We start from the raw sequence: 23,668 nt of genomic DNA, 5'->3' as shown, positions 1-23,668 counted from the left end.
CGGCCCTGCATCAACAGCAGCAGTAGCAGCAGCAGTAGCAGCAGCAGTAGCAGTAGCAGCAGCAGCAGCAGCAGCAGTAGCAGCTTTACGTGGGACTCCTTCGGGTTGGGAGTGGCTGGGTGTGGCTTGCGTTCTCGTTCCGCCGGCTAACCGCCATCCATGTCGTGGAACGGATCCCCGCGGCTGTTGCAGCAGCTTGTATGCTATTAGAATGGTTTTATTTCTGTGCGTGGTACGTGAAGGTTGTATGTGTGTCCAAACAATGTCCGCCACCTTGACCGGGGCGGGGTGGGACTGTTGGCGATTTTGTCCGTTGCCAGTTGTGGATGTAAGAGCAAGTATGGTCGGCCAAGGAAGGAGAGGCGGGCAGTGCGCCACGGCGGCCTTGCGACCGTGGCGGGGTGAGGGTGCGTCCGCCTTTTAGCCCTGGCCGCGCCGGCCTTCGGAGGTACTCGTCACAGTAGTCCGGTACTTGTTTGCCTATAGGGGATGTTGGCTGTTTGGAGCGCGGTATGCCTGGCAGCCGAAGGCCGCCTCAAGCTCTGAGAGGTGCGCTGATAGGTCTTCTCTACGTACGGGTCGTACATGGGCATTTGTCGTACAGGAGACGCAGCAGGATATACGTGCGTGGACCTTTCGACAATTTTCTGATGACAGCCAAGGGGGTGGGAAATGTAATTTTCGTTGCTAAAGCTGCTGCAGGCCACACGAAACGTTGTAGCCGGCCGGTCCGGTCGTTAAATCTGCCGCCCGAAATGGAAAATTGTGGAAAGATCCTACCTTGCATCGCAGAGACTTCTATCCCTTTTGCTCGATCCACAAAATTTGGTTTCACCAGAGTTGGTTCGCATGTACGCCTCCCGCATGGTTCTAACCGAAGTATCCTGAGGTGCACTAAAAGGACTCTCCCGTCACAAGGAAAGACCGGGGGCTGCAAGCAGGTACTTCATGCGGCTTTTCACGAGAGGTGTAAGTGTGTGTGTGTATGTGTGTGTGGTTGTTACAGTGGGCTCCAGAATCACGAAGAGTAGAGCCAGCGGGCCAGCTGGCCGTGCACTGCACTAGAAACTAATACACAAACTAGACTACCACCCAGATAAGACAACGCAAGTCCATTAGACAGCCAAAACCCGCGACCAATGGGAAGGCTCAGGACCCCCAGTCATTATTGTGTTGTTGCGCAATGAACCCAACTCCTCCACCTCTTATGGAATTACGCGACTGCTGTGTTCGTAACGCTGGTTCACACGGATGGGGCTCCCTTGTTATCTAGCTACCTTTTTAAAATAGTACAAGTTGCAAGTTATTGCGACCTCCCCAAAAAGCCACGTGGCAATAATTAAGGTTTCAGCATGTGTCGCTGCGCTGTAGGAGGCTCGGAGAGGCCATCCAACGGGCGGAATGAACAGATATGCACACGCTAGACAACTAAGGTGCGAGTACGTCTGTATCATAATCATCGAGACTGACGGTACGTAAGAGCAGGCAGCAGCTAGCTAGCTAGGTAGTTAGCTGGGCGTTACACGGGCTTATACGTGATCGCTCGAAAGGAAACATTCCACAAAAAAGAAGCATCATACCAAAAAGAAGCATCCCACAAAAAAGAAGCATCTGACGAAAAAGAAGCATCCCACGAAAAGGAAGCATCCCACGAAAAGGAAGCATCTGACGAAAAAGAAGAAACCCACGAAAAGGAAGCATCTGACGAAAAAGAAGAAACCCACAAAAAGGAAGCATCTGATGAAAAAGAAGAAACCCACGATATACCCCCGTTGCCCTCCATACAGCACACGCAGCCACAACCACAGATGCAAAATCCAAGGAATTCGTCGATACGGGTGGGGTGTACGCAGCTAGGTTGCGCCCTGTTGTGCACTGGTTGGACGTGCATCGTGATTGTCATTCAAGTACATACAATAAATGAACCAACATTTCATATATGAATAACTTATAAAATGGGATTCATCAAGCAAAAGTAGATCATAGGTGCAGCATCTCCCAGCCAAACGGGGCTCTGCGCCGCCCACCTACCGAACATGGCCCTGCGCAATCGACCCCTGTCATCAACCCCGGCAATCGACCCACGCTACCAGCATGCATACAGCTTTGGTGCCCCTAGGCACAGAAACATGTCCTCAATAACGTACGGGGCTCCCAACCAGCCTGCGGCGCCGGAAGTGCCACCGCTGACGTGGAGAGGGGAGTTTGGGGGTATGTGGATGCGTAACAACCACCCAGCTTAAGCCTCCAGCATGACCCACTTTTATATACATACATACATACATACATACATACATACATACATACATACATACATACATACATACATACATACATACATACATACATACATACATACATACATACATACATGCAGCGCCACCCCCGGATGGAGGGGCTGCGGAGTGGCTGCGTAGAGTGTTGGCAGTCTGAGTCGGGGTCGGGAGCACACAAGACTAACCGACTTGTGCTGTGTGCTCCCGACCCTTGCGCTGTGTTTCGGCTTCGGCCCCCGGCTCTCGCAGCCCACAGTGTAATCTAAGTCATACGTACGTACGTACGCAATATGGGTTTAATGGCCAACAGTCTCAACATAAGGATTGTTGGTATATATTGGTATACACATACGGGGATGCGTGAGCCACGACAAGTTTAGAGGTTGTAAGGGTCCGCTAGCTTTTTGAAGGATGGGTTGGGTGGATGGCTGCTTTTTCCCTTCCCTTCTTACGATCATCGCCGCTGATGCAGAAGGGGACCCACAAGCCAACCCCCTCTCCGGACATAGATATGCACGCACATACACACATGCGGCACATGCGGCACATTCATACATACGTGGCTCGGTTCATTCAAACAACCCCCTCACACACACACACATGCACACGAACACCCGCATTCACACCACCACCGGTGGAGAGGTTGGAAGTCCTCTGCTGTGAGTAGATGCACCAGGGCTGTCACATACTCCTACAGAGCTGAGTCCTGCGGGTTATTCAAGCAAAGTTTGCGAACCGATGACGATGAGCCGGGTAAAGGGCCTATCGATCCGTAATCCGTAATACCGCTTCACCTCGTAAGGCCTCGTGCACCTTTGCTGGCCGCCCTCTGCCCGCCACACACACACTGCGATACGTAACTGCATGCAGCACCTGGTCACCCGTATGCACAGCAGCAAACAGATATATTGCCGTATAGACCAGTAGTCCAATTAACACAACTCCGTCCCCAACCAGCATCCACCGCTGTCTACATTCACGCACATGCTCTTTTGCAGGCAACGGCCCGCTAGCCTGTGTGTGTGTATGTGTATGTGCGCGTGTGCGTGTGTGTATGTGTGCTGCTTCAACGGCTGTATGTGTAATGTGCCTTAGAGCGTGGTCTTCGCACCGTGGGTTCAGAGAGCAGCTGAACTGAGTGATCTTGGCAGGTCCTTGAGCTGTGTAATTCATCTTGTCCACCGCACACAACTGGTGATGAGCAGTGGCTGTCGACATCGCTGCTCCATCAGTGTCTTGCACGCGGCATGCCTGCGCTCGCTCGTTGTCGTGTCCTCATTATTATTGAATTTATTTTTCAAGTCCCCCTGCTTGCTGGCCGGCCATCGCCTACATCTGCCCTTTCGGCAGGCAGTACTGCTATTATAACGGTAGCTACGGCCATGATGACTAGTATAATGCACGACAGCTGTACAAAATGAATTGGAAATTGTACGGCAGGACAGTAGGTGTACGGCACATGGTTGGTACGCCGCGTGCTACTATACCGAACGATACTGTACGGCGTGACAGCAATATATACCGGCCTTCCGTGCCCTCCGCGTCCTCCACGAGAGTTTGCCGGGAAGCTAGGCCGGAAGAAAAGACTTGAGGAGATCGCGGTGCGGGTGATGTCCTTCTATCAATAGACACGGGGGAACACTGTGTGTGTGGGGGGAGGGGGCCGTGGGCGGGGAAAAGGAGCCACTGGAGATCATCAGTGCATGCCCTGGGCGGGTCGGTTTCACCGAGGGCGGGTCGGTTCGCTCAAAATAAAGGTCAAAAGGCGTTAAGAGGTTGAGAGATCCTCTTGATGTGGCCGACGACAAGCAGGTGCAGTTGAGGTGACTTAGTCCTTCCCTTTTTTGTATTCCTTTTTTGGTGATACGGTGATCGACTGCACTGCATGTGGGGGTAGGCAGCTAGTGACCTTTGGCAGTCCTTTTCGGATCGCTGCTCTCTATTTATTATATGTAGTTAACCTGCTCCCCCGACACGTATGAAGGTGAAGGGCGCAAACTGTCAAAGTCAAAGTTATGCAGGAGGCATTGCTAGTGGTGCGATGGTGGGTTACACATTCTTAGCGAATAGTTGGGCGTCTGTGCCTTGGCGTGCCACGCTACATGCCAGCCACTGCAACCCCCGCAACGCTGCAGTCATCACCATCAGCTATTCCATCAGAATCTTACCGTTCAGCTGAAACTGTGAGTTACTCGCCTTGAAGCCGCTCTGGAAGCGGCAGACGACAACCTGGTCGGCGGCAGCCAGAATCGGCACCAGCAGGGTCAGCGAAAGCCGGCGGCAGCCTTTTGAAAGTCAGCGTCAGAGGGAGCACACCCAACCCTCCCACACATAGCAGCTAAGGCAATGCGCAAGGTATTTAGTTGCTCTGCCGGCCCGCAACACACGAACGAGGCAGCTGCTTCCCCTCCAAATAAACACGCTGTGTATGTACCTCTGTATGTCCGGGCCCCCCGCCACTTATTGCGGCCTGCTTTCGAGGTTTTTCCATTAATGCACCTTGTAACTTGTAACTTGTATTAATGCACCCATAACATTTGTCCTCTTGGATGGGCATGGAATTCTTAACGAATCCTGCTTTGGTTAGCCCGAGGGTGAGCCCGCATGCGCCCGAAGCTCCCATGAAAGTGTTCCGGCAGCCCGTCCCTCCCTCCATCCCTACACCCTCTTACTACTACGACACAAAAATGCTTCCCACCAGCCCCCGGTACGTCCGCCGACCTTTCGGACCCCCGGGCCCTCCTCCCCCCACTCACCTTGCAGCCGCCGTACCCTCCCGGCATGCGGCTCATGGGCACATCCGCCTTGCCCACCCCGCACCCGAACACGGCAGAGCTGCGCCACACCAGCTGTACGAAGTGACCCGTGCCGCGGGGTATGTTGTAGTCGTACGGGTATTGTGCCGTAAAGTCGTACAGCTTCACCTCGGAGTACCAAGCGTCGACAGCACGCTTGCAGCTCCAGTCCGGCTTAGGGTACCTGTACGACAGCAGCGGGTAGTAATAAAGACTGTCCATAAACCCTAGCTGCTTTACTGCTTACACCATCTTGCAGTGTGCAGCGAGGTGGAGCGCAAGTGAGGGGGAAAAGCTACCCATTCACCCACAGGCTGCAAAACCTCCAACGGACCTACTCTCACGCATAGATACGTCTTCTATCCTAACCTTCACACGGTTGAAACATAAACCATTATTGTGTATTTATCCAGGCCTCCGGAAGAAATCGGCGCCACATCCCGTGCACGGCTCGCCACCGTGTAGGGTACCCCCGGAGCGTTGCAAGGGCCACACACGCCCCACACTCACGAGGCCAAACCGTACAGGCACTCCCCTCCCACAGGCGCGTGCTCCAGCTCGCACTGATTCGCCGCGAGCTCCTCGGCATAGGCCTGGGCGTCTGCCGCCAGCGTGTTGCTCCAGGCCAAGTTTGGGGCTTGGTGCCAAGCTCGGTAGGTGTTCGTGGCATTGATTAATGCAACCACGTCGGAGCAGTTGCCGCCTGGCATGCGGTTGGTGTGCAGGTGACGAGGAGCAAGTAGGGGGCCATGATGGGTAGGGTGTCAGCTTCATGGAAGCCTGGCGCGTGGCTCCTTGCTGCACGATAAGGAGGGAGTGATTCGGGCTGCGATGCCCCATGGGTTATAACCTCTGTGTCGTATATCACAGCGGGGGCCCGAATTGCGTTTTCCGCCGTGCTCCTGGCTTTTTTCGTGTCATCAGTCGCCCACATCGCCCACCAACCACATAACACGGATTTGTTCTCATTTCCAGGTCTATTGCGGGACTTTTTTGATCCATTCATTTAGCTCTTTATCATCGAAATGAATCAGTGTAATTACTGGCTACGCAAACGCAGGAGACGACAGAGGGGGGCCCCGTGGGGGCTCCCAAGGCACTCGCCACCTGCCCTGAGGACTTGGTCAGGGTTGCAGTGTGCAGCAGATTCAGATATGCGGCAGTGAGGGATTCCTACCTCCGTATGGTTCCATAACGCTCGGGCTAGACAGGTTGTCAGGTGATGACATGATCGGTGTTGTTGGGGAGGGTGGTGGAGGCGGCGACGGAGGCAGAGGCCGCGGTGGTGGGGATGGGGGTGGTGGAGGCGGCGAGGGAGGCGGTGGTGAAGGCTGTAAAGGGGGCTGTGGAGGTGGTGGAAGTGGCGACGGTGGTAAGGGTGGAGGCGGTGGTGAGGGAGGCGGAAGTTGTGGTCGAGATGGAGGTTGAGGTGGGCACGGTGGCGATGGCGAAGGAGATCGGGGTGGTGGTCGCGGTGGTCGGGAAATTGGGGGTGGTGCGCGTGGGGGTGGTGGCAGCGGTGAAGGCGGAGGCGACGGCGGTGGCAGCGGTATCCTTGGAGGCGGTGGAAGGGGAGGTGGAGGCGAGAAAGGGGGCGGACGCCGCGGCGGCGATGATTGCGGCGGCGGTGGAGGGGAAGGTGGTGGCAGAGAAGGGGGTGGAAGCAGTGGCAGCGGTGGCGGCGTTGATTGTCGTGCCGGAGAGGAAGGAGGCGGACGCCCCGGCGGTGGTGGCGGCGGCGGCGGCTGTAGTGGTGTTAAGGGTGGTGGTAGGTAGGGCGCCTTTGGGAAGGGTGAAGATGGCAGTGGTGCGAGAGGACCGGGTAGCTGAGGGCGTGCTCGCTTTATTCGGACTGGTGCTGAAGACCGAGGAGGAGGTGGTGGTGGTGGTGGTGGAGGTGAAGGCCGTGATTGCGGTCGGGTGGAAGGCGGAACGAGCGACGGTGATGGGATTGACGGTGGTTTACGGAAGGATGGCGAGGGAGACGGCGGCGAAGACAACTTTGGCAGGGGTGATGGCGGTTTTCGTAACGGTGGAGGCGTTATTGGCAGGAGACGTGGTGGCGAGGGTGGAGGTGGAGGCGGTGGCCGCGATGGGAATCGTCGAATTGGCGGCGGGCGTGGAGAGCGTGGGCGTGGGGGACTATGCTGGGGGGAAAGCCGGATCGGAGGTGCATGTGTGAGGGTCGCGCCTGCAGGTGGCGGCGACAGGGAGGGAGATTGGGTGCTAAGGAGGACGGGAGCGGCGGTGCCGGCTTTGGCTGCCGATACAGAGGCGACGTACCACCAACAGTCCTGAGGTTCCTCGAGTGGGAGCTTCGTTTCGTGCTTCTTAAAGCCGCAGCTGTTATTAAAGGGCTGTTGACGTGTGGTTGGCCGGCGACATCCACGTCCCAGGCGAAACTTAAGTGTCGATCATTTCCAATATCTGATTGAAACAAGATATTATGCATTAGTGGGTTGTATTTCGCATTTGGTTCAGGAAGTTATCGTACCATGAGTGAGTGCCAAATGCCGACCGCCAGCGATACATCGCAGGCCATAAATTGCGATATGGATCAAAATTCTGGTTACTCGATGCATTTTCTTGTGTGGGTTTGGTCACTGCAAGACAAAAGGACGGCAGTAGCGTCGCCTCCACAGGCTAACAACCGCGAATACAAGGGGGAGTCGAAATATGAAATAACTGAGATTTACCAGTAGTTATAACATGGTTATTTACTAACATCAATCTAACGGCCACGAGCATCCCGATGGGGCTTCCCTTCGTATGAAAAGGGATTTCGGCTTGTCCCTACAGACTAGCTAACAAACCATTTACAGAGGTTAAATGACAATCTACTCTGTAGGAAAAAAATATTGTGCAATTGAGCAATCTATTGAATTGTACGGCGTTACGCGTAAAACCGATGGTACTCTAAAAGCTCTCTGCTCTGAGCAGGGCAGAACCTCAGATAGGATGAACAGGTGCGGCCTTTTCATCGATCAGGCCGTAAGAGCACAGCCAATATCTGTAACAGAAATGGCAATGGCAATAGACTCGTAGCAGGAGCTAATTGAGAGACATTTATTACGAAACCGAAGGTTCACGCATAGGCAGAAGGCAAATATGTTAACAAGCCTTGTCGCTACATATCATTATTGCGCGTACCTGGCTGGTTCAGGTGCGGCGAAGAGCCTGCTGCGGTTCCTGTCAAGCACTGTCCGGCTGGCACACTGGAGGTCGCAGCAGGACGCAGACGACGAGCTCGTTACGTCCCTTCAACTGACCTCCAAGACCTCCGCTTCATCCATCCGGACAATCTCTCTCACTAAAAGGTCAGATGTCTCGTTCACGTTAAGAGCACCTACCTACAAGATAAGGTCCTTTGCCATACTTCACGTTATTTTCGCTGAAAGTGTTGGCGTTATGCGCCGCTCTCGTACAGCAATTTTGAGGGTCCGTCCTCCAGCCCTCCACTGATCTGTCCGTACATAAGTCGCGACGGAGCATTGCCCAGGAAGAGCACGTATTTGGGCTGTCCTGGAACACGCGAAGAGCTGCGAGGATGACCCAAGTACAGCATGCGACAGCAAGGCAAGGTACGCAATGCCGCGAGACAGGAAGGTCGCGGAAGGACCGGCCCAGTCGCGTACGCATGTAGGCTGAGGCCTTTTAGCTAACGCAGGGGCTCTCAGAGAATTCGGAAGCTGTACATGATAAGTTATCATTGATAACATTCTCTATTTCGCCGTTACTGCATTATCGGGGTTGTGCGCCGCCGAACCTGCAAACTTGCTCATCAGAGCCGGGCCATGATTTGAAGACTGTTCGTTGCAGGAAAAGGGACTGCGAGATGACGGTGCCGTTGTCGTAGTGCGCATGCGTATTACTAACTTATCCACGCCGGCATATCGCGTGCGGTTCACATCGTCTTTCTCCATTGTGGAGGTAATCCTAATGTACGTAGAGAATTGAGGCTGGCTTTCTGATGTATGGAAATTGCATACTGCCCCTGGTACGGTATGGGTTGCCAGCGCGTTGAGTCGTGTGCTTTGAGTTATACGAGCTTCTAATGGAATATTAAAGGATGTGCCTTGCGAGGACGGCCGAGCAAGAGGAAGGGCAGGCACCGGGCTGTTGATGACTGTAAAAAGTGAGAGCACCGAGCGGATGCTTTGCAAGCAGTGCAGATCCATTAAATATATGAAATCATAATAAAATAACACTCTGTACATTTTCATTACAATATTTTGCAAGCGTAAACTAACAACTCGGGAAAGGGGGGGTATGTATGTGCTTCGTGTCTGCACGGAACTTGTTGTCCTCAGCCCGCTTTGCCTGATCATGAAATGCGAGCGAATAAGATCACAAAAAGAAATATAATATATAATGCAAGGCCATTTGAGTCACTTGGGCCAGAACTGTACTGCTCTGTGCTGACGGCAGTAGCGTCGGTTGACAGGTCGTTTAACGGTCTTGCATTTCCCCCACATAAGCCGCATGCATTGTAAGATAGCCATTATTAGTTCATTAGCTTATTATTTTTTACATTTTCATAGTTTGATATGTATCCGCGCTTCAATTTTTTTGCAAGACTACATTAGTGCAGCCATACGGCTCTCATACCGGGAAAAGATACCGATTCATTTATGAATTTCTGATTCCGTGAGCTCTGCAAGGGTTGCCAAGCTGATTCGCATTCCCGCGGATACGGCTGGAGTCGTCGTAATGGCCACAATGCTGCGCGCTTGCACTTCAGTCTTTCTTATCTCTTTCATTCAAGGAACCTGTAATGTCCTAGCCTCTGTCCAAGGTGCGTAGTGCTGTGTCTGTTCATACGGCCAGCGACAGCCCTGAGACGTTCGGATCGCTCACTTTATTTGTGCTGAGTACTGCTTTCATGGCGGAACATTCATATTTGGCTTAACCACTTCATGGGATTATTTCTTATTAACTTTATTGAACCTTCCCCAAAATTGACCAGGGCCTGGATTTGCCCACGGCCCGCAACATCTGGTTGCCGAGTCGGTACGCGAGCAAGCTATACACAAGCCGCACAAATCCAACGCAAATCTGCTTCAGTACCAGCGCAAGCTCCTGATACGCGTGTGGAAGTGGCCGGACCCCCCGCCCACAGTGCCTGTAAGGCCACCCTCAGCGCCGAGTCAACCCCCTCCTCTTGAACCCCTAGCCCCGTATCAGCCGTCGCTGCCCCCATTCACGCCTCCTGCATCTCCCACGGCACCAAATCCGCTATCACCTCCTAAGCCTCCTTCACCCAAGCCGCCACGACCTCCTTCCCCTCCGCGACCACCTCCCTCTCCTCCGCGACCACCTCCTTCCCCTCCACTCGTAAAGCGACCGCCATCCCCACCGTCGCCGTCGCCAATAGATGTTGCCCTTTCAACATCCCCAGCCCCGTCACCACCTTCACCACCGCCCCCCCTCCCACCATCGCCGACACCGCCGTCTCCACCATTACCACCTCCTACCTCTCCTTCGTATCCACCGCCACTTCCAGCCGCACCTCCGAACCCACTTCCCTACGCTGTGTACAACGATAGTATGAATGGTAGGTTGGACGTTGGACGTAGGGCGGTACATTGCCTTGATATCGCCCCTCAAAGTGCCCTGGCTGCTGGCATCCTGACTACCTGACAACAGCATGGCTCACGTTCACCTATCGCCGCTTCCAGGCACATCGTGAAACATAATGACTCGCCTTTGGATTGACTCGCCTTTGGCTTGACTCGCCTTAACCCTCTCCTAAAACAAGATGATGAGAATCGAGTAACTTTTAAGAAAAAACACCAAAATATTCAAGAAATATATATAGATAATACCCCCACTGCCTCTTTCTGTTCTCGTGTAAGGCTTCGCTGCTCTGTTACTTTCATTGGGATTAATGGCTATTAAATAAACACCCTACAATCAAAAAGAACTATCAATATTTTTACCAGTATGATATTATTGTTTCATGAATGGATTTAGCTTTATCACCTTTGGTTTGACTCGCCTTTGGTTTGACTCGTCTTTTTCTTTTGGGCGATCACACAGCGTTCATTTCCGCCACCTGTCCCATCCAGCTTGAAGAGACACACGTCCGTCCCCTCGCGCCTTCTCTTCCCTTCCAAGCAGGTAGCAGCTGCTCCGACATAAGCGGGGTAATCAACGCCACGAACACCTACCGAGCTTGGCACCAGTCTCCCCCCTTAGCGTGGGACCCTAGTCTGGCCGCAGACGCCCAAGCCTATGCGGACGAGCTGGCCGCGAAGCAGTGCGAGCTGGAGCATGCCGCAGTGGGAGGAGAGTGCCTCTACAGCGTTGTAACGTAGGTCAATGGGCTGACTCTTCGCCACATTTCCTTCTTTTGTTAGGACGAAAAAGCGCTTACGTCCTTCCGTACGACATAGCGAGGAAAATATACTGTATGCGACATTCACATGAAAAACCTTAAGACCCCTGGTCTGTCAACATGCGCTGATTCGCCAGTTGTTTGGGGGGATATTGGGATTCAACGCGGCGTTCTTGTTGTGACGACTGATCCCTTGTTTGCGAGTCCTAGTCCCCTGGACCTGCATAACTTGGCTTGGTTCTTGGCATTACAGATATTTGACATTAAAACCTGCTGCAAGTGCTTAGCGGGTGTTCATAGGGCCACTCGGCTCTGATTACACTTTTTAAAGCCATATTTTCTCCTGCCCAGGCCATGACACCCAAATCTCCAACCACCCCGTTGCTGTCGTACAGGTATCCCAAGCCGGACTGGAGCTGTAGGCGTGCTGTGGACGCCTGGTACTCCGAAATGAAGCTGTACGACTTTACGGCAGGCAACCCGTACGACTACAACATACCCCGCGGCACGGGTCACTTCGTACAGCTGGTGTGGCGCAGCTCTGCCGTGTTCGGGTGCGGGGTGGGCAAGGCGGATGTGCCCATGAGCCGCATGCCGGGAGGGTACGGCGGCTGCAAGGTGAGTGGGGGGAGGGGGGCCTGGTGGGCCGGGTAGGGCTTGGGACCTTCGGATGGTGCTTTGCGGGCAGGGGCCAGGAAGATGCGTAATGTTATGTCCGTAAGGAAGGGAAGGGCCGCGAATCGGATACGACAGTGCGGAATGGGACGCGAAGTGTGCCACGGGAAGGCACGCGGCATGTGTGCTCGCATTTTCGCACTTGCACGGGGGTGGTGGTGAAGTCCGTCAGCTACCCAGTAGGGATCACCTAGTGGTCACACTACAAGTAGTCAACCACTTGACCCCTCATGCACCCCCTCTTCAATGAAGAGTAGCGATCTGACGATGTCACCTTCCTGGCATCCGTGCAGATCGTCGTCTGCCGGTACAGGACGGGCTTTAAAGCGAATAACTTGGAATTTCAGGAAAACGGTGAGTGCGTGCGCAAGCCTTCCTATGCCGTCCCCTGCCAGAACTTGTCAGATAACGTATGTTAGGGCCTAGCTGGTGCCCATGCTGCGACTCGACCTGCCACAAGCATGGCCGCGATTAGCTTTTGTTGCGTGCCCTTGTAACACGTGCCAGGTATACTCCCCGGCAATGCCTTGTCGTCACCGTTCTGCAGCAGTAGTATTGTTCGTGACACGTAGGAAGGCCCACGCACGTTTACATGTACAGCGAAGGCCCACGTACTGTAACCACGCGTACTAGCTAGCGTCCGTACTACTCTGGTCCGTTACGCTCTTTTTGCATAACATTTTATGAAACCAAAGGGTGTAATAATGTGACGCCCACGTGTACGGCAGCACCCACCCACTCAAAGACACGTGCATCGCGAAGCACGTGTTTGTTTTGTCAATGCTGATCTTCTCTGCGTGAGTCCGTGTCTTAAGAAATCCTGAAGTCCTCTCTTGCTCCCGCCCGTTTCCACTCCTCGCCTATCGGATCGGCCGCAGTGTTCCCGCGCATCAACTAAGTATCATCAGTTCCAAGCCTACACGGGTCTGCCTCGTCTGCGTCATCTATGCCAGTCGCATGGCGGCTCGACAAACACGTTCCTGCTACAGGTTCCTGCCGGCCGGCTAATAGCCACGTTTGTGTGGCATATCTGCTGCGAAGCATATCATTTCATCATCTGTACATAGGCCTGCTGGCGTCGAGGGGCTGCCACATCGACCAAAGGCCCCGGTTGCGCGTGCTGCAAGGTAACAGCGCGAAGATTCCGATGTGTACTGCTGCATGAGCTCCGTCCCCATGTTGTGACTAGTTTTGTTTTAGTACGCGTGTCGTTTTCTGTTGCTGATGTGGAAATGGATGGAGAGCTAGCGGTATGGAAAGGCTCGAAAGGAGGGTTGTGGTGCATTAAGGCGGCAACTGCTTTCCTGCTTGATGAATGACTCGGCCAAAAGAGCCTCGCAAATCGAGGCCGGGCTGTCGGGGCCCCAACTATATTCATCATGCTTCCAATTTTGTCAGATACATGAAGCCAATCATGATGCGTGTTTTCCTTAGCCCAAGATATACGTCGCGTCGTTTGCGGTTTTGCAGATCGAACCGCCGGCAACTATTGCGTATGTATATGTCACCGACAGGAAGATTTTTGTGTGACGCCGCGAGAAAGAACAGATGCAGTTTGGACGTTTCCGCTGCGGGACCTCCATTACATTATTATTACGGTATTTAGTTGTATTCAGTTATTAATTGCTAGTGATTAGTTGTATTCAGTTATTAATTGCTAGTGATTAGTTGTATTCAGTTATTAATTGCTATGATAAGTTATTCAGTTCATTTTTATGGTCGACTTCATGTCTTCTTTATACTAGACTGCTATTCGTTGTTTCAAAGATTAGAATTAGTAGTATAATGGCTATGCTGCGGGTGAATAGAGTAGCAATGATGAGGAGTAATGTCGATGTTGCTGACATTTTTGACAGTTGGAATATTATTATCATATTGTCGGATCGCTAGACATGTGGACCATCGCAGTCCTTGGTATGACACCATTTTATTGTGCGGGTTGACGGCCTGCGCTTACGAGCACGGATTATAACATGGCGCAGATGGTTGAGTGGCCTTTCTTTGGCCAGCATGTGCTGGCCATGTCATTTACACATTGAAACGTCGCCCAGGCTACTTAGTGGCGGCTTGTGATAATATCTGCCTCGATAAATACATTTCGCATGTATTATTGCGCATGTACTGATGAATTGTTTGTTATGTGTGAGCGTCTATCTGTCGCACAGGTCGCATAAATCGGCCCGAATGGGTGGGCTGCTGTCGGTGCTACATTTATTGGTAGATGTTGATAATGTTTGTCGTCTGTTGTTCTTGAGGTCGTTTCCAACTTTGGGATTGATTGTATGTGTTTGAATCGACTCGAGTGCACGATGTGGGCATCAGTCCCCATCAGTCCCCGTCGCATCGCCCCCGACCACCAGCTTCACCAACCATAGTTCGTTACCACACTGCATTTCAATTTGCACAAGCTGCATTGTTAGAATTTATCGTGCGTCCGTGATTAGGCATGCATTGCCTGAACAAGAATGTCGCTAGGGCTAGATTTCGGTCTAAGGCGTTTGTTGGTGAACAGTGCCTACCTTGACGAACGTATCTGCGGGGACGTCGTCTGCGGCCCCTGCGCCCTTGCAACCGACCTGCAAATGCGACGCATTGACTTGCAACTGGGACGTTGGACTGATAGGTGTGTGATGCAGTACGGTGCAATCTAGGTGCATAAAACCGCTTGGCATGGGCTTGCGCTTCTTGTCACTACTGTTTGGTGGTGGAATAGGTAGATAACAGATAGGGGAAGCCTCTCTTGTATAAACAAAACATGTGTGTGTGTGTGTGTGTGTGTGTGTGTGTGTGTGTGTGTGTGTGTGTGTGTGTGTGTGTGTGTGTGTGTGTGTGTGTGTGTGTGTGTGTGTGTGTGTGTGTGTGTGTGTGTGTGTGTGTGTGTGTGTGTGTGTGTGTGTGTGTGTGTTACATGGTTGGGGGTGCGTGACCCCATACCTGTAAGACTACCCATACGAGCCGAAGGCCCAAGGGCAATACTACAACGCCTAAAAGCCACGGAGAAAAGGAACGCATCACCTCCAGCAGCAGCTACTGCGCAAGCTTTTAAAACGAAATGTGCACTCGCACGGCGATCACAACTGGAAAGGGCTATCTCGCGACTAACGTATTGTGGGCAGGAGCCGTCCGGAATCTGCACTGAATATGATAACATTGGGACCACCGTTACGTCGGAACACGCAATACGCTGTAACTTGAGCTATGCAACGTAGAGGCGTAGTACTTCATGCGGCCAATAGTTTGAGTAGTTTAAGTATCATATATCTGTCCAAAGGCCGGCGGCGGTGTGGTACATCCCAAGCCAGTTAGTACGTGCACCATGCACAAAGGAAGTGCAGTGCATTGAATAAAGCTAGAGTGATATTTATAGCTTATATAAAGCTCGCAGTTCGACTATGGATGACACGTAGAGCATGGAGCATTTGTACAGAGCAGCAGGGGTGTTCGCTGTTGCGAAGCCGACTCCAAAACCAGACAATTGTAATTTTAGCGAAATAAAATCTATGCATAAATAATATAATTAGAAGAATTACAGATGTTTCATATGACCTGGCCGCGCAAGGTATCGCATGAGGCATGATAGCACATGGTTGACGCACTTATACGGCACATCAGCCAGTGCTATCTAGCATGAGCACTCCCGCAATCATGTGACGCCTGCACATGCCTTGCTCATGTGTTCTCGTCATGTTCGAAGTCGAAAGTGGAAAGTTGTGACAGTTCCTGGTTGCTGATTGATCCTGCAGGATGCGGCCTGGTTACGAATGCCAGTTTCTATCTATAGAATTATTTAATATCTTAGATCCTAGAGGCGTTTTCTAGCATTTGCCGTGCAAGGCGTGGGAGTGCGTCCCGTGCGCAATGCAGCCGCTGCCAGGTGCGGCAAGCTTCGGAAGTATCACTGGAAAGCATGTGAAAGGAAACGTGGTGGTGCCGGTGCCCATATGTAACGGAAAGCTGGATGATGCTGAGGGAGGTACCCCTTCTTTTGGACTCGCCTCTCCATTACAGGTGAAGTAAAGTTGTCAGATGCGATTCCGTATCTGCTTCTCTGTCCCTAGCTGTGAAGCATTTTATTGCGTCCACCGTTACGAACCATTGGGTTGCTTTGGAACCCTTAGGGTTCTCCTCTGGTTTCGCAATTTGTTCACTGCTCAACAATTGCTCAGAGTTTCTCGAATGGCGCCACTCCCGTGCAGGGCGGACGCCTAGATGGGAGGCCGCCGTTGCTAAGCAATGGTGGAAATGGGCTTTCGCTTGACCAACTCACTCCGGATCCGTCCGTATCCCAAGCGAAAAGCGGTTTTGCAGATACATCCGTTTCGTATGGAAAACAGCAAGATAGACTCACGGCGCAGCTGGCGGCCAGGCAGGTGGGTCATGCGAGACAATCGGCGCCAGCCTCACACCCCAGTTGCCGCACGCACTGCGGCTATATTGCATTCAAAAACTTATGTCTATTTCCAATCGCCGGTGATCTTTCTTCACACCCGCACTCGCAGCGGCGTTCATCACATCTGCACGAGTCTTTACGCGTGGATGATGGCTATGCCGCGGCAGAGGAGGCTGGGCCGTGGGCGGTTCTTAAAAAGGACATGCAAAGTTCCACTTGGAGATCCCGATGGAAGCGACGCCTCCACCGACTAAGCTACAGCCTCCTCGTACGGCCCGGGAGCCCAAGGTTCGCACCTACCTGCCTACTTACCTATAGCTACAAGGGACCAGCGGAAACGCTCTCCCAAGGGTCAATGGCCTGGATTTGGCGAAACCGTAAAATTCGCATTCCGCATTTCACCCTACCCCCGTCACCTGCAATGATTGCTTCCACTACTACTCTCTGTGGTAGTGGATTTCGCACCATGTCTGAAATGCCTGTGCGACCCATCAATGAGTTACGGACCATATAAAATTCGTACTGCCAGCCTCACAAAGGCTCACTCATCAGCACTGCATGTCGGCGCGCAGGCTTTGCTTCGCCCTCGGTAAGCGGCACTTGGAGTATTTAATGCTGCCGGCTATCTGGCAAACGTTGTCAATTCGGCAATTCCTTGATATACTACATTTATGCCATCGTTCTGCCGTTTATGCTGTGTGCTAAATGTACATTTGTGCATTTGCAGGTTGCAGAACTGGTTTTTCGTCTGCGTGGTGATGGCGCTGCTCAGCGGCTGGGAAACACCTTTCCACTTCGCTTTCGTGGAGCCTGGCGGACTGCTCAAGTAAGAACACCGGCTAAGGGTAGGGTACGGTAGCATAAGGCCCCTCCTCCCTGGTACAGCGTAAGCAAAACCTCGGCCCCTGGTAGCAAGTTACAAGTTACAAGTTCTGCACGAATGCGGGTTCCTGCCGTCCGTAAAAGCATAAGGCCCTCGGGGGTTGTTCCCGCCGCCACACCCACGCCACCGCGACACCACGACACCGCGATGACGTCATCTTGGCCCGGACCACACACCCACAGAGATGGGACATGACACAGACAGACAGACAGATTCACAAGACGTAGACTGGTAGTGCAATACCCGCTGCGGGCACCCAGCACTTGCTGATGAACGCAGGGTTTGGGCTTGGAGGGGGGAGCTCGCTTCAGGGGGTTTACGAGCGGGCAGGGCAGAAGCTTGCTTCGCTCCTTGGTTGTTTGACTGATTGCCTGATTGACCCTGCAGGCCTTACAACGACTGGGTTGCCATTGTCGAGTACATCAGTACGGCTGTCTTCGCCCTGGACTTCATGCTCAAGTTCACCACCATGTACATCGACCCGGAATCCGGAGTGCTGGTTGGGTCGCGGAGGAAGATCGCCAGGCGCTACGTAAGCAGGTGCGACGGCAAGCAATGCCTGGTGCTGGAATGAATGCGTAACGAGGGTGACTGTGAGGTGCATCGCCTGCTGCCCCGCAGGTGTGGGGTGCGTTGGGGGGGTAGGGTTGGGAAGGGGGTGAATGGTAGGTTGTGTGGATGGAAGGCCCTTAGCTGCATGCATCGAGCCGTGCACGGCATACGACAGAGAGCCCCGGCGTGTGCGGGGTTGATAATGGTGATAATTGTACAACTGGAAGAGCGATTCCGGATTTTGAGGACCTCCAAAGGCCGAGGCCGTCTCCAGGCGGAGTAGCTACAAACCCAGCACGGCACCCTAGGAGGCGGATCACCCTATTTCTCATTAACAAGCGTTTTTCGTTTCTCTTTCGTTCCACGGTCTGGGCCACGGTCTGGGCCACTGAGCCCACGGCGTAGGACCTCCTACAAAAGCATGTGCGGAAGCATGTTGCACGCTGAAGCGATGCCGCCTCAGTCTACCCTGTCTCATACGCTGATGAATGCGTGGCACCTATGGCACCTAAGGCGTGGTGCGCCCTCCCCTCTTGCCGTGCTGTCCCTATCCGGTTCCAACAGCTGGCAGTTCTACCTGGATCTGATTGGCTGGTTTCCTTTGGACTGGATCACCATCGACACGGCTGCGGCGATGGGGGCAAGTGAGAGGACGCTTGTGTGGCTGGCGTGGATAAAGCTACTCACGCTGGTGGGTAATTCAGGGCGGCGAAGGCGACCGCTACGGCGGACGGGTCTGGCATGGGGTTGAGGGTGAGGGTGAAGGGGATGATGGTGAGGGGGTGAAAACGCTGCCCGACCTGAGGGTTGGAGGATGAAGGGGAGATTTAACATTGGGCGGGGATATCCGCCAGCTTGGAGGGTGGGTGGGTGGGTGGGTGGGTGGGCTCATCACTTTGGTTTCGGATGCACACGCGCACAAGGGCCTGGCTCCAGGTGGTCAACTTAGGAACCCAAAGCTTACTTACCTATCTACACACCGCCTCTGCTGCGCACACCTCGCACCGTATCACCCACGCAACCTATCGCCTTGCCCATGTCCCCCGCGCTCGTTCCCTGACGTAACCCTGTCTTGTGTACCCCTGTCCCCACGTCTTAATGCACGTGTTCACATGTACGACCCCGTACAACATTGTGTACGAGCAACAACAGGTGCGTATGTATCGCGTCTTTGAGCTGTTCGCGAACCTCGACTATCGAATGGTGCTCAGCCAGGGTACTCTGCTGCTGACGCGCAATTACACCTACGTCTTCTTCATCACGCACTGGGCTGCATGCATCCTGTACCACATCGCCTCGCACCAGAACTTCTCGCACGACTCCTGGGTGGGCCGCAATGCGGAACGCTTCATGGGACGGCCCGTGTACGAAAAGTACCTGCTGTCGTTGTACTTCAGTACGAGCGCATTCACCGGCCTAGGAGACGCGGCACTGTTCGCATCTACCGTGCCGGAAGCGGCATTCATGGTGATTTACCTGTGAGTTGAGTTTTTGTGTAATTTATGTTGTAAACCAATATTTTCCATTGCAATAGCTCCTGTTTGATGCTACCCTGCCCTGACTTAAACCTACCTGCCGATTTAGCAATTTGAGGCTGATTGCCTGCTGCTCTGGGGCCCGCAGCTTCTCCATTTGCCTCTGACCCGCTCCCTGATTACCCCTACAGCTTGTTCAATCTGTTCCTTGGCGCCTACATTCTGGGAACGGTGACTATGCTGGTGGTCAAAGGTGACGAGCGCAGTAAGGCCTTTCGAGAACGCATGAGCAACCTCAATGAGTTCGGTAGAAACAACGACCTGCCCGAGGTGGGTTGTGGCAAGAAGTAGGGGTGTATATTTTTTTGAGCCGCGAGAGAGGCGAAAATGGGGTCTCAGGAGGGACACTTGCGCCACAGCTAAATTTGCCACACCTAAAGGCATCGGTAGCCCCACTTAAACCTCCCTTCCAGCACATATACCCCCCCGCACGCGTGTCATGCCATTTACCGTGCCGTGTCGTGCCCTGTGTCATCATCACGCCTCCGTGCAGCGGCTGCAATCAGCCATGCAGGAGCACCTGGAGGTGACCTTCAACACCGAGCAGATCGACGACGAGCACGTGCTGGGCATCTACCCAACCACCATCCGTCGCAAGGTGCTACGTCACCTCTACCTGCACCCCGTACGCAGCTGCTACCTGTTCAAGGGCTGTAAGCAGCGCTTCCTGGACGCCCTGCTCACCGTCGCGCGTGTGGAGCTCTTCATGCCGGGCGTGCAGCTACTTACCGAGGGCGACAACGTCACCGAACTAAACATCATTGTCTCTGGGGATGTGCTGGTGGCGGAAGCGGGCATCAACCTCAGTGCGGCTTTCAGCCAGTTCGCGTCCACGGACCCCTCCAACCGCTCCACGAGGCGCAGGAGCGCCAGCGGCGACCCTGGCGGCTCGGTGAGGGGCTCCATGATCATTCCGGGCAGCAGCCACTTGAAGCGCAGCTCTAGTATGGGCCGCACCTCCAGCGCCGGCCACAACTCAAGCGTGGGGAGGAACTCTAGCTGCCACGGCAGCATTACAGGTGAGCGTTGAGTGGGCGGGGGGGCCGGGCGGGGTGGACGGATGGATGGATGGGCGGACTTCTTAAGCTGGGCTGGGTTTGCAGGGAGGCAGGGGGAGAAAGTTAGATGGCTGTTGTGGTTAGCGGGGTGGGTGGGTGGGCGGGTGGGTGGGTCAGCTCAGCAGGGTAAAACCTGGCTCTTAACATCGTTTGGGGCCGTTTCTGATGGGCCCGATCGGCGGGTCCGAGAGCCAAGCGCCCTCGTTCGTTACACCATGATGCAGTTGCTCTCCGACTGCTGGCCTCGGATGCACTATGCGCTTACATTACGCATCGCTGTTTCGTCTTTTGCAACCCGTGTTGACTTAGATTTCCTGATCGATGGCACCAACGGCTTCATGGAAATGGCGACTGGGAGGAAGGTGAACACGCGCTACAGCGGGGACGCGCTGGCCGAGGTGCCCTTCTTCACAGGTCCGCGGTCCGAACTGTCTTTGACTAGACTGGGTATGAGCTCCAGAAGTCCGATTGGCCGCATGTATGCGGCCCGTGTTGGGGGCTTTGCTGGCTGGCTGCATCACCGGAGTATTGGGAGTATGGGTTCATGCTAGAGCTGATGGGCCTGAGTCCTTTTCTGGTGGGTCGGCACCGCAAGAGCTAAACGCCGTGATACATCATACCATCTAGCTAGTTTCGTCTAACGAGTTTCAGGGGGGTTCTGCTGCACTGACCGGCCATTTTCATCCCTGTGTACTAGTGCTGGTGGCAGCCAGCTAGGTAGGTAGCCACTATGCGCCCGGCCATCTGAGCTTACTGTCCCTGTTCCAGTGCTGACCTTCTCAACCCCCCCTCAACCCAAGCAACAACCTTCTTAAGCTCCAGCAAAACATCAATCCTAACACCTTAAGTAAGATGCTTTCCGAAACTTCCCCCCCCACCCGTTCACACGCCCACCCGTTTCCCTCCTCAGACGTCCCTTCCAACGAGACCATCATGTCCCAGAGCGTCGTACGGGTTTTGAGCATTCCCAAGGCCGCCTGGGAGGAGCTGATGGACCAGTACCCTCAGCAGGCGAGACTGGTGCTCACCAACCTGCAGGCCCGCACTGAGGCGGCCCTCTCCCACGAGCTACAAGAGGCCACGGAACTGACGCAGCTCACGGAGGAGCAGCTGCGTACTGCGCTTCAGTACGGCAAGGGCCGGCACAAGGCGGTGTTCAAGCAGGATGCGGCGCCGCCCATTGACTTGACAGGTTCGAACGGAGGTTGTGGTTCCCTACGTGTGGGACTGGGATAGGAGAGGTTCAGGCGGCTGGGGAGGACAGGGACCCTGCCCAAGCAAAGCGAAATCCTGCTTTCGTCTTGTCCTGGGGCGCATCCTGGTTACTCAATACGCCTTTTAGGCTTCTGTACGCTCGCCTTATGTACCATCCCTTTCCTCCCTTGCGTGCCCAGCCTTAACCCGCAGCCCTGCACGCCGCATCCCCCACCCACCCGCTGCAGAGATTCTGCCGCAGACCACGATCGATTTCCTGCACCGCCTGGACGACGTCCGCGCCATCGTCCGCGCCCACGTGCGCAAGGTGGACCAGCTGCGCACCTTTGAGTTCCTGGGCTGTGCGTCCGACGGCGACATAGAGACGCTGCGCGCCATGCTCAACCAGGGCATGAACCCCAACAGCTCGGACTATGATGGTCGTACGGGGCTGATGTTGGCGGCGTCCGGCGGGCATGAGGTGTGACGATTCTTTCGCGAAAGTTGCTGTGTTCACGTGCACGTGTTGGGAAAACTGCCGTTCCAAGATACGCTAGATCCCGGGATAGTGTCTGATTTGCTTTGGGTTGTGTGTGTGTATTACGCCTCTTTTTTTGAGTTGCGTTGTTTTCCAAGGGTGTGCCGAGCGGACCTGTAGGGTAGGGGATCACCTAGGCGGGGCTGACCGAAAAGGGCCGACCGAGCGTTTTGTTATGTACTGCTTGCCAATTTGGACGGCCGCCAGCCGAAGGCAGGGTGATGGATGCAAACATTTATAATTCGACGTGAAGCAGCCGCTATGGACGCGAATGCGTGTGTGGCTATGTGTGTGCAATAGCGTAGGCAGCAGGGAAATGCTACGGGTTGTGTCACATTGCTGGTCCAAAGTTCTTGTTCTCTGCAACTGCTGCTAACTGCAACCGCCCCGCCACTCTGAGCACCTCCTCACTCTCAATTAGCATCATAGCAACGGATCCATGATTTAATTGCAGCTGGTCGAACCGCATGCTTCCTATCCTAATTACGAAAATGAACAGTTCAAAATTTGTGGTGATGTGGCTATGCTGTGTCCTATCGCAGGCTGTGGTGCGGCTGCTGCTGGACAGCGGCGCGAAGAGTGACCAGCTCGAGTGAGTAAGCTGCCCTAGCAGCCCGTGCCGCCTGCAGTGGGGGGTTGCGCGTTGGGATTCAGCGCTGATTGGGGGATATGGGGTCAGCAGGAGGCTGTCGCGTCATACGACTGAAGCATCCACAAAGCATGTGCGTATGGCAGATTCGTCGGAATCTCTTAGGAGCACACGAGCCCGAGCGGAAAGCGATGAATATACAAGTGGAGAAGTTTATTGCTCAGTCCTGCCGTGGTGCGTTACAGTAGCTAAGCCGCCAACCGCAAGCACAACTCCGTAGCAAAGCAACCCGTTGCGAAACCCCCTCCCAACACCAACCCATTGTGAAAGTTGCATTAGTGGCCGATAGTAATGACAGGTCTTGAAAGGACCCACAAGTGCAACGATCACTGGTTGGTATAGGTCAAGAGGGTCATCACCCATGCCCCAGCCGCGGTGCTGTCTTCACCATTATGCTCTCGAAACCTCCGCACTCTTCCAGCACCCAGCTGCTGCACCAAGCTGCAATCCGCACGGTTGTTAACGGCAGCGGTCACACCTTCAGAGTGCAGTGAGTGTGTTCCAAAGCGCGGAGACAGCCCTGCCTCCACAAAGAGCCTCCACAGGGGGCCCGGAGCAGTCTGTATGGTTGAGTGGGATGGTTGTGTTAAGCGGCGTGGTATGCTGCTCCAAGCTCAGCATGCCATCCGAGTTGGCCACGACCCAGCGGAGGGAAGGGATGGTGGTGACGATGCCGCACAACCCATATCGTGTCCATCGGTGCCGCTTGCAGCACACACGGACCACTACAAGTGGGGCACGATATGTGTATCAGGGTCTGCATTTCAGGGGTGGCACTGGCACAAA

At 54.1% G+C, this 23,668-nt stretch overlaps 5 protein-coding genes across 5 annotated transcripts in view; 4 read left to right on the top strand and 1 right to left on the bottom strand.

The window, feature by feature from the left end:
- Positions 1–1,547: 1,547 nt before the first annotated feature.
- On the top strand, positions 1,548–1,754 carry VOLCADRAFT_48532 (uncharacterized protein; the record flags this gene model as incomplete). The annotated part of the gene is made up of 1 exon (XM_002952069.1): positions 1,548–1,754. A coding segment is annotated over one exon (207 nt), but the record flags the coding sequence as incomplete, so codon positions are not given.
- A 2,143-nt stretch (positions 1,755–3,897) lies between these two features.
- VOLCADRAFT_92694 (uncharacterized protein) lies at positions 3,898–5,781 on the bottom strand (the record flags this gene model as incomplete). Its single annotated transcript, XM_002951988.1, has 4 exons — positions 3,898–3,917; positions 4,445–4,505; positions 5,033–5,255; positions 5,582–5,781. 4 exons carry the CDS (start codon positions 5,779–5,781, stop codon positions 3,898–3,900), a joined length of 504 nt encoding a protein of 167 aa, XP_002952034.1.
- A 581-nt stretch (positions 5,782–6,362) lies between these two features.
- VOLCADRAFT_92693 (uncharacterized protein) lies at positions 6,363–7,253 on the top strand (the record flags this gene model as incomplete). The annotated part of the gene is made up of 1 exon (XM_002952068.1): positions 6,363–7,253. One exon carries the CDS (start codon positions 6,363–6,365, stop codon positions 7,251–7,253), a length of 891 nt encoding a protein of 296 aa, XP_002952114.1.
- A 2,528-nt stretch (positions 7,254–9,781) lies between these two features.
- Positions 9,782–12,716, top strand: VOLCADRAFT_118015 (uncharacterized protein; the record flags this gene model as incomplete). The annotated part of the gene is made up of 6 exons (XM_002952067.1): positions 9,782–9,866; positions 10,575–10,625; positions 11,192–11,384; positions 11,804–12,026; positions 12,377–12,437; positions 12,631–12,716. 6 exons carry the CDS (start codon positions 9,782–9,784, stop codon positions 12,714–12,716), a joined length of 699 nt encoding a protein of 232 aa, XP_002952113.1.
- A 5,049-nt stretch (positions 12,717–17,765) lies between these two features.
- Positions 17,766–23,668, top strand: part of VOLCADRAFT_62022 (uncharacterized protein) — a gene marked incomplete at both ends in the record, with an annotated part of 13,905 nt that continues 8,002 nt past the window's right edge. Inside the window, 8 exons of the mRNA XM_002952066.1 lie at positions 17,766–17,896; positions 18,473–18,599; positions 19,061–19,386; positions 19,575–19,713; positions 19,937–20,265; positions 20,308–20,387; positions 21,577–21,722; positions 22,033–22,178. Of these exons, the coding sequence (XP_002952112.1) occupies positions 17,766–17,896; positions 18,473–18,599; positions 19,061–19,386; positions 19,575–19,713; positions 19,937–20,265; positions 20,308–20,387; positions 21,577–21,722; positions 22,033–22,178 (1,424 nt within the window). The remainder of the gene's footprint in view (positions 17,897–18,472; positions 18,600–19,060; positions 19,387–19,574; positions 19,714–19,936; positions 20,266–20,307; positions 20,388–21,576; positions 21,723–22,032; positions 22,179–23,668) is intronic.

The sequence above is a fragment of the Volvox carteri genome, assembly GCF_000143455.1.
Source record: "Volvox carteri f. nagariensis unplaced genomic scaffold VOLCAscaffold_27, whole genome shotgun sequence".
NCBI lineage: Eukaryota > Viridiplantae > Chlorophyta > Chlorophyceae > Chlamydomonadales > Volvocaceae > Volvox > Volvox carteri.
Note: the sequence above shows the minus strand (reverse complement) of the source record. Positions and strands in the feature narration are given on the sequence as shown.